General features: G+C 45.5%; 1 protein-coding gene across 2 annotated transcripts; it reads right to left on the reverse strand.

The window, feature by feature from the left end:
- Positions 1–5,242: 5,242 nt before the first annotated feature.
- LOC135258301 (uncharacterized) lies at positions 5,243–8,129 on the reverse strand. 2 transcript variants are annotated; one of them, XM_064341704.1, is made up of 3 exons: positions 7,324–8,129; positions 6,447–6,698; positions 5,425–6,251 (listed from the first exon to the last, which is right to left on the reverse strand). In XM_064341704.1, the coding sequence occupies exons 1-3, from the start codon at positions 7,459–7,461 to the stop codon at positions 5,577–5,579; spliced, it is 1,065 nt and encodes a 354-aa protein (XP_064197774.1). In that variant the 5' UTR covers positions 7,462–8,129; the 3' UTR covers positions 5,425–5,576. The 2 variants fall into 2 exon arrangements, 1 of the variants encoding a protein (XP_064197774.1); XR_010330950.1 differs by lacking the exon at positions 7,324–8,129 and adding an exon at positions 6,774–6,821 and having other exon boundaries at positions 5,243–6,698.
- Between the last annotated feature and the right edge of the window lie 1,859 nt (positions 8,130–9,988).

A 9,988-nucleotide genomic window follows, 5' to 3' on the forward strand; every position in this document is an offset into this window, starting at 1 on the left:
AACAAATAAATTGTTTTTATTTAGATTTCAAAAGACGGAAAGGCTATGGCCTAATCAATGGTTTTAAAGTTACTTTATCCGAAATGACATATTTGTACGTGGTATGGTATGCACATGTGGACTATGTAAAATGGAAAGCAATGAAAGTGAAAGCTAAAGTGTACATACGGCTTTTTCTTGAGTGCCAAATATTTTCTCACACACACACAAAACCACACATGCACACACAATTCATATTTTGCCATGCTAACATACAATAATGCATTGTACACAAACAATTCATCTGGGCTGAGCAGGCCAACAAAAGCTGTCTGTCTCAACACAATGTTTCCAGCTGTACATTGCCAGAGAAAACAAATAAATAAACAGAAGTAGAATTAATAAATAAGTTAATTCACAAAAACAAGCCTAGATTAGGTACATTTATATCATATATTTTTCCAAATCAAATATAACTACTGTATATATCCAACTGTATGTATAAATGTACATAAATAGAGTATATGTAAGGTTAGAATATAGTCTTTTCCTTTATTTTAAATGTTAGAAGGTGGGCTAAGACACAAAACAACAGCTGCCTGTGGCTGAAAACACAGCACACAGCTGGGCCTTCAGCTTTTACCTTGGGGCACAATATCAGAATCACAGTGACTTCTGTAACCCTTAAGGCACTAGTCTGGAGCTGTTACTGTCAAGCACAGCTATTGTTCATATAAGTCCACGTTTTTCCTCCATTTTATCACTATTATTTTGTACTAATTATTGCCTTAATTAATCAAATGTGAGCACAGAATCAGTATCAAAGAGTTCAAATGAAGGAAGACCCAGTGAAGGAAATGCAACTTTATTCAACATTTTCAGAGTAATTATCACAATTAACATATAACATTATTTAAACATATTGTTTTTCAGTGTTTACGATTTGGCAGTTATTCATTATTCAGTTAATTCAGTAGTTATAGTAATTCACTAGCTTCACAGTAGCATGTTCTGTGTTAATTAAACTGACAGATTCTGCTATATATATATATATATATGTGTGTGTGTGTGTGTGTGTGTGTGTGTGTGAAGCCTTCTGATATGTTTAAACTCAAACAGACCTTTACCAGGCTGGCTTCAGGCCTGGCTGCTCAATAGGGATGGCCATAGTTACTATTGAGCTGCACTCTGCAAAAGCAGCTACTCTGTCCTCCATTCTGGTCCTCCTTGACCTCTCTGCAGCTTTTGACACAGCTGACCACCACCTCCTGCTGTCTTCCCTGATTACTCTGGGAATCTGTGGCACAGCTCTCAACTGGCGTACATCCTACCTCAGTAGTCACTCCTTGCAGGTTGCATGAGGGGGGCACAATTTTGTGACCTCATAGCCTCATGACCTCTCTACAGATGTTCCCAGGGCCGTTGTTCCCCTCCTCTTATCTCTCTGTACCTAGTGTCTTAGTTCTGTCATGTGGAGGGATATGGGCTTAGTCTGTCTTATCACTGCTGCACTGTTGACACAGAAGTTTTTCTCTCTTTCCCTCTGATGCACTGGTCTCAGCACATGTCTCAGCTTGCCTGCAAGACATCACAGCTGGAGCCTCAACTTGGTTAAAAATGAGATGCTGTACTCCCCAGCCAAGTCTTCCCCTTGCTTGACCTTTTGTTCACCCTGGATGGCACTACAGCATCAACCTGTATCCCTTAGGAAATTCAGAGTGGTACTGGTCAATATACTGTACCTTTCCAAAAACATTGCGATTGTATGTCATGTGTGGAGATCTTAGTCCGCACATGGGTCATTTCCCATCTGGTCTACTGCAGCTTCTTCTTCGATGGTGTCCCTGCCTCCGCCATCAGACCTGTGCAGCTTATGGAGAATACAGCTGCTTACCCAATCTATGACCTCCCGAGGCCCAGCAATGTCATCTCCCTGCACTGGCTACCAATATCTGCAAAATGACCAATATCTGTCGATATAATGTCAAATTTAAAACCTTAGCCTATCGGGCAACTGGAAGCACCGTTCCAAAACCAATAGCTATTTGATGTTTGTATATTTGCATTTTAATATATATGTATATGTGTATATTTATGGTAAGTAAACGTGGTATAAGCAGAAGAAACCACTTCATACTGCGTGGCTTTTATGATAAATAAGCATTCCTGAGGTGGGAACACATTACCACCCCTGCCGCGTGTGTATCATGAAAACTGCACAGCTTCTCATGGTTTGTGCCTAATTAATTATAACCCACATGATATCGCACCTTCACATGTGCCGGTATGAAAACACACTGTAAAGATTCTATATTTTTGCCAGTTGTTCGTACAATAATAGCAAAAATGTATTTCCTTCAATTATTAAAAGTGTATGTATTAAAGGGCATGTCTGCCTGCTCATAAATAGGTTTTGAACTATTGAGGAAAAATAAATTAAACAGGCTTCCTTTCCTGAACTTCCATCCAATGCTCAAAATGTAATTAGGACTTACACCGTTGCCGACTAATTTAACTGGGATACACAATAATCTCTGTAATCAGCTACTAAAACGGAAGGGTCACTTTGGCACTGATGTCCAGAACACTGTCTTTAAGGCCTATAAGGCCTCTGCAGGCTCACAATGTCTCCTCCCTGTGTAATTTGTGACTGGTCAGGCGTGAGCTTTTGGCAGCCCTTATTGCTACTTATACCCCCAACCCATGTTAGAGATGGAAAGTGTTGACACCAACATGGCAGGGCAACAGGGGGCACCATCATCTTTGACATTCTATTTGGCTTGACCTTAAGAGATCACGGTATTGTCAGAGCCCTAAATGGGGCCTGCTAACGGCTATTGAGAAACACGGAGGAATCGGATCCCTGATGCCATCTCTGACCCTTGTCAATCACTAACAGTGTGCAGTGTTAGCCCTGCCTCCCTCTGATGGGTTTTCCAGGAAGTGCCTCAGAAGTATTTAAGCCAGGTGTGGATCGGCCTCTTAGTGGATGGAGCAAAGCATCAGTCCCACAAAAGCCTCAATATTTGTCTAGAATATGCCTGTGGTCACTTGTGATTACATGTTGACAAACTTTCTCCTGACTAATTTGATTCTCCCTTGTCCTGCTTAACTGTTTTCCATGAAGTGCGAAATTGTGTGAATCTGATGTATTCCACGTGTATATAATTACATAATCAACCATCAACAAATAGAAATTACAATGCTCTAACAACGTTTTTCTCTAATCTGAACTTTTGTCATAAATAGATGTTATATAAAAATGCTTGGTTTTTGTATTTAAATTTTCTGCAGATTGCCAAGTCAGGCCTGTTCATAAATTCATAAACTTTGTTCCTGGGACACTGCCGTGCATATCACCCACTAGTTCTGTTTCTTGCGATCGTGAATGTTAGCCTCTCGATTAGAAACACAACAACTTTAACTGAGCAGGTTCTTAGGAATTTTAATAGCAGCTCTACGGTGCAGCGCAAATTCAGCGCTGATTGAATTCAGTCTGCACACAATCTCAGTGTCTAGCGTATAAAATTCAGCTGAGCTGTGGAATTTGAGGTGACAGGGAATCTGTCACACAGAGGTCCAGAAGACTGTATCCACATTTGTCCGTTCAGTGCAGTGCAAATCAGTGCAGTTCAGTTTAGTTCCATTCACATTGGCTCTGTTGGCTTGTCAGTAATTAATAGTTCCCTTTAATTTTGGAATGGGCTGCCAGGAGGTTGGGCTATTCCATGTCAAATGACTGGTTTGGCTGGAAAACTCTCAAATTTGCCATAAGCCCAGGCCCACCCCTTCCGCTGGCGTGGCCTTATCCAGGGAAGTACCCACTATTCAGCCTCTTTTCCGTTTCTACCTGACTGTATACGGTGCTCTGTTATTAGCTTCACTAATAATATACACAGCTTTCTTCAAGCAACTGGAACTCGCATTATATGGTGTATTACTCCAACGTAAGTCTACTTCAGGAGAGTATACAGTTTCTAAAGTGAGTATCATCACTTCATTCACTAAGAGCTGCGAATCAATAAGTGGGGAAGCTGCATTAGCCGAGCGGATTCTCTCAGTTCCTTCATTCATTAGCTACAGTATGTGTTAAGTGTCTGTAGATTTTTATGGGCTGAATTCACTCTGGAGGATTAAGGCGACGGCATCGACCTTTTCTCTTGTTCATGCCGTGCACACGGTCTCTGAACAAATGTCTGTTCAATACTGAGCCAGAAGTCTCCCCCACCAGTTTCACTCGGTGCATGAGTTGCACCAGAGGATCAAGTCCAAGGTGAACTAGCGTCTCTGTTGAGAGCTGAGCAATAAGTCTCCCCCAACACCTTCACTCGGTGTGTGAGCCACTCCGGAGGCTCAAATAGAAAGTACCAACCTCTCTTCCTCTTTATGCACTGCGCACAGTCTCTGTGTTCGATTCTAAGGTGTGAGTCTCCCCCACAGGCCTTTCTTGCATATGTTAAGCTGGTCTGAGTGAGGACAGATGATGGCATTGTGGCTCTGACCTTACAGGCTATGTGCTCAGTGCACCGGAATCTGCTCTGCTCTCCTGAGCTTAATACTACCCACAATGCAACTGTGCACCGAAGAAACAGTAAGAACAAGGAAACAACACTACACTGGGTGTCTGGTTGTGAATTGAAAGCATCTTCACTCATTTACGTGAGCTGTTACCACACAGGTGTAACTGGCCTTGTTTAAAAAATAGATACATACAAATACACACCATGTGCTAAGCTGTGGCTTGATTCAGTGGCATCTCGTTTATTGACCTGAGCTTGTTACAGCGTACTGTACATCTGGCTGTATGAATAAGAAAGCATAAATATCGCTTTGCCAATATTTATGAAATATTATGAACATGTGCTGAGGCTGTGCACCCGTGTCATCTTCATCTTGAGTGATAGCACTTTGCATAAGGTGGGTGTTCCCGTGTACAGAAACACAAAAAGAAAAATAAGAGACCAGTGTGCATCAAGCGTCTGTCATGGCTTCGATGGCATCTCACTGGCTGAGCTGAGCTCATGGCAGCATATCGTGTGCCTGGCTGTGCACCTTTTCAAAAAAACAAAAAAAACAAGCAGAATGTCTTCTTGGCACCCATGCCAACGCTGTCATGCTAAGCTGCTTCTGGAGGATAAACACCTTCTCTGTATGTTGTGCCTCAGGCCTCAACATGCAGTGGCTGCTCTCGCGGAGAATAACTCCTGTGATGCTTGCATTGCCTTCCAGCAGTGCTCATTGGTGAACGCTTTACATTACATTACATTACATTATAGGTTCTTAGCAGACGCTCTTATCCAGAGCGACTTACAACAAGTGCATTACAAAACTCGGAGACAAGCGCTTTACAACATTCCTGCAAGAGAGCTACAATAGGTATAACTTTGCTTAGGTATAAGTGTGAATTGTACACCCTATTTTTTTTTTTTTTTTTTTTTAATTTTTTTTTTTAGAAAAAAAAAAAAAATGTTAGAGGGTAGTGGGGGGTGATGAGGTGAGATGTAGCTTGAAGAGGTGAGTCTTCAGTCTACGTTTGAAGACGGCCAGGGTCTCTGCTGTTCTGACTTGCACAGGAAGGTCATTCCACCACCGTGGGGCTAGAACAGACAGGAGGCGTGACCGGGTGCTGGTGCGAGCCGGGGCAGGGACCAGGCGACATGTGGCAGCAGAACGGAGAGGTCTAGCTGGGGTGTAGGGTCTGATGAGTTGACGTAGATAGGGAGGGGCTGACCCCTGGCTGCTTTGAAGGCAAGCACTAATGTTTTAAATTTGATGCGAGCCATCACGGGGAGCCAGTGGAGGGTGGTGAGCAGGGGGGTAACGTGGGAATGTCTGGGGAGGTTGAAGACCAGACGCGCTGCTGCGTTCTGGATGAGTTGCAGGGGTCTGATAGATGATGCTGGGAGGCCAGCAAGCAGGGAGTTACAGTAGTCCAGGCGGGACAGGACCACTGCCTGGACGAGGAGTTGGGTCGAGTAAGTTGTGAGGAAGGGGCGGATCCTCCGGATGTTATACAGGAAGAACCTGCATGAACGTGTCACTGCTGAAATGTGCTCGGTGAGGGACAGTCTGTTGTCCATCACCACGCCAAGGTTTCTAGTTGAGGGTGATGGTGTGAGGATGGTATTACCTAGGGAGATAGAGAGATCAGAGAGAGGGGAGTTAAGAGCCGGAATATAAATGAGCTCTGTCTTACCTGGATTGAGCTTGAGATGGTGGCGGACCATCCAGCTCTGAATATCACTCAGGCAGGCAGTGATGCGGGCTGAGACCTGTGTGTCAGAGGGTGGGAAGGAGAGAAACAGTTGTGTGTCATCAGCATAGCAATGGTAAGACATACCATGAGCTGTGATGACAGGGCCAAGGGACTGGGTGTAGAGAGAGAAGAGGAGAGGACCAAGGACCGAGCCCTGTGGGACTCCGGTGATGAGGGGGTGTGGCGCAGATACTTTACCAGCCCAGGCTACCTGGAAGGAGCGATCTGAGAGGTAAGACTCAATCCAATTGAGGACTGTGCCACAGATCCCCATTGCAGATAGGGAGGACAGGAGGGTGGGGTGGTCGACTGTGTCGAAGGCTGCCGATAGGTCCAGAAGTAATAAGACGGAGGAGAGGGAGGCTGCTCGGGCTGCGTGGAGAGCTTCGTTGACAGAGAGGAGTGCGGTCTCTGTCGAGTGGCCTGGTCTGAATCCAGACTGATGGGGATCGAGGAGCTCATTCTGTGAAAGAAACACAGAGAGTTGATTTGATGCAGCACGTTCAATGGTTTTTGACAGAAATGGAAGGAGAGATACCGGTCTGTAGTTCCCAATGATGGAGGGGTCTAGTGTGGTCTTTTTCAGGAGGGGGAGATGAGGGCCTTCTTGAAGGTTGACGGGAAGCAGCCGGATGTCAGGGAGGAGTTAACCAGGGAGGTGATAAATGGGAGAATCTCGGGTGAGATTGCCTGGAGGAGTGGTGAGGGAATGGGGTCAAGGGCACAGGTTGTGGGGCGATGGGAAAGTAGGAGTTGTGAAACCTCAGAATCGGTGAGGGGAGAGAAGTCGGAGAAACAAGGGGAAATGGTGAGGGAGGGGGAGAGTACAGGTTGAGGGTGGGGAGTTGGGAGCCAGTGACCATAAGCAGAGGAGTGGAGAGACAAGGGGAGGGGAGCATAGGGTGAGGTGGAGTGCAGAAGGAGTTGCGGATGACTGCAATCTTCTCGTCAAAGAAGGTTGCAAAGTCGTCAGCAGTGAGCGAGGACTGAGGGCGTGCAGATGGCTGGCTGAGGAGAGAGGAAAAGACAGAAAACAGTTGCCGAGGGTTAGAACGGTAGTTATGGATTTTGGTTTGATAGTAGTTTACCTTGGCAGCAGTCACCGTGGAGGAGAACGCTGCAAGGAGGGATTGGTAGGCAGAGAGGTCTGAAGCATCTCTGGATGTCCTCCACTTCCTCTCTGCTGTACGGAGTCCAACCCTGGAGGTGCGTATGGCATTGGACATCCACGGGCGGGGAGGAGATGGACGTGTTGGCCTAGAGACAGTGGGGCAGAGGGAGTCAAGAGCAGATGTAAGGGAGGAAAGTAGGGAGGTGGATGCAGAATCAGTGGGGAGGGTAGTGAAGGATTCGAGAGGAGGGAGGGCAGCAGTGACAGATGAAGCAAGAGAGGAGGTTGAGAGGGAGCAGAGATTGCGGCGGACAGATACAGTGGGTGTGGGGGGAGAAGGTGGGTGAGAGGGAGCAAGGGGGAGGGAGAAGGAAACGAAGTGGTGGTCAGAGGTGTGCAGAGGGGTTACAGTGATATCGGTGCAAGGGCTATTCCTCAGAAAAACCAGGTCGAGGAGGTTGCCCGCCTTGTGGGTAGGGGGAGATGACTGTAGGGAGAGGTCAAAGGAGTGGAGGAGATGTAGGACAGCTGAAGACTGGGATGTTTCCAGGTGGAGGTTGAAATCTCCAAGCAGGATCAGTGGGGTGCCGTCCTCAGGGAAAGAGCCGAGTAGGATATCCAGCTCATCGATGAAGTTTCCCAGTGGACCTGGGGGGCGATAAATGACAACAATGTATAGATTAGTTGGACAGGTGATTGAAACAGAATGGTATTCAAAACTGAATCGGGGTAGGTCAGAGAGAGGTAGGGCTGAGTATTTCCAGGAGGGAGAGATTAGGAGACCAGTGCCTTTACGCGTGCCTCTGGTGCTATTTGTTCCCGTCCCTGTCAGTCACTTTATTCTCAGGCAGCCTCCTGCCTTCAGGGTCACCTTCTGCTTCATCCCTTAGGCGACCTGTGAAATGAGGGCGATGTCCATTAGGCCCGTCCCCCTCCCCATAGGAAACACAGGAAAGAATGTTCACAAGGAGTTTCTCCTTCTGAATTTGCTCTTGTCTGGGTGGGTGGCAAGTATGTCTGCACCATTCAGCTCTATTCTTGGTAAGTTTTTGGTGCTGGTGCCAGACCAGCCCCTTGACTCTGGGCTTCCTCTTGTCTCTATTTCTAGCTGCATCCAATGATCTTGAGCCGTACTCAATGCCAGGTGCAGCTTCTTCACTTACTCTTTCCCTCTCGTCTGAATTTGAAAGTGATCACACATTATACCAGGAGGGCCACCCCTGTGGAATAGCCTCATATTGACTCTGAACTGCGTGTAATTGTGGAATGGGGCAGGAGCGACAGGAACCACCATAACTTCCCTTCTCCCATGAGCCTCCTCTACTCAAGATCCACCAGGAGATGGTGGAGGCTCTCCTTGTGCCCCCAAATGACCACAACATGTGTGGTTCTCTGAGCAGGCAACATGTTGGATGGCTCTACAAAGGCAGGACTTGCACAATGTAAGGGATACTGTGGTACCAGAATCCTTCCCTAGGTGTGTCTTGGCCCAGGATAGGAACGCCTACAAACAGTAAGGCTTTCCCAAGATGTCATTCCCAGGAAAGTACTAGAGCTCTATCAACATATATTCTGTACATACAGGAAAGTGATGTGCTTATAAACAGTGATGTGTTTATGCAATGCTTGATACTGTTACCTGCCTAATTGGGGCTATATGCTTTTGCACCATAGAATAATGGGCAGTCTCCATCTACACTGATGGCATATTTGCTGGCTATATCAACAGGTAATATAGGCATTGGTAGTGACACTCCGTGTAGCCATGCTCTTGCTAAATGCTTCCTGAAAGGTTTCTGTCTGCTGATGCCTCAGAAAGGTCCATGGAGACCAGCAGAACCAATGGACGTGTGGCACCGGCAGACTGGCCCCAAGCTAAGAGCTTTCTAGAAGATCTCAGAACTGCACCTGAACTGTTTGCTTGGGAGAGAGGCCTTGTCAGACATGCCAGAGAGGGAAGGTTGTCCCACAAAACCCACTTTTAACAAATCAATGGGAGGCAGATTTGTACAGTCACTCTCTGCTGTACTGTCACTTATTTGAAGTAAAGATAAAAATGAATGTAACATACAATTAGAATATGTGAAAGCACACTCAGGCTGTTATTGGGGTGATAGTGGCGCTGTTTTTCCGCACGTATTCAATAGAGAAAAATGAATATGAATAACACATTGTCAACATTTGATTTCTATGAGTTTGCCTTTCTTATGTCATGGCATGTTTCACAATATGAACTATTGGCAGTAAATGGGAGATAATTGGACTTTTTATAGTTTCCTGTAGGTTATTAAAAGAATAATATGACTCATCATGTGACGTAGTCAGTAAATTACATTGCAGACATAATTTTCACACGTGTTTTATCAGGTCTTTCAACACAGCGAACATATAGTAAATATACTATACGGTGAGTTTGCTTCAGTTAACAGAATAAGAGAAAGTGGGTTGAGGGTTATTATTAATCCACAGAATAATTTGTGAGGATTTCTTGTTCAGTCAAGGCCCTGAGGTCTTTCCAGACCAAAATCAGTGCAGGTTTGCTGTCCAGACCAAAATCAGAGCAGGTTTGATGTAGATTATGGGTGAAATTATGAAGTTGCATTTTAGCCTATTCATTAATTTTTTTGGCAAATTTCTTTTTG

The sequence above is a fragment of the Anguilla rostrata genome, chromosome 1 (genome assembly GCF_018555375.3).
Source record: "Anguilla rostrata isolate EN2019 chromosome 1, ASM1855537v3, whole genome shotgun sequence".
Taxonomy (NCBI): Eukaryota; Metazoa; Chordata; class Actinopteri; order Anguilliformes; family Anguillidae; genus Anguilla; species Anguilla rostrata.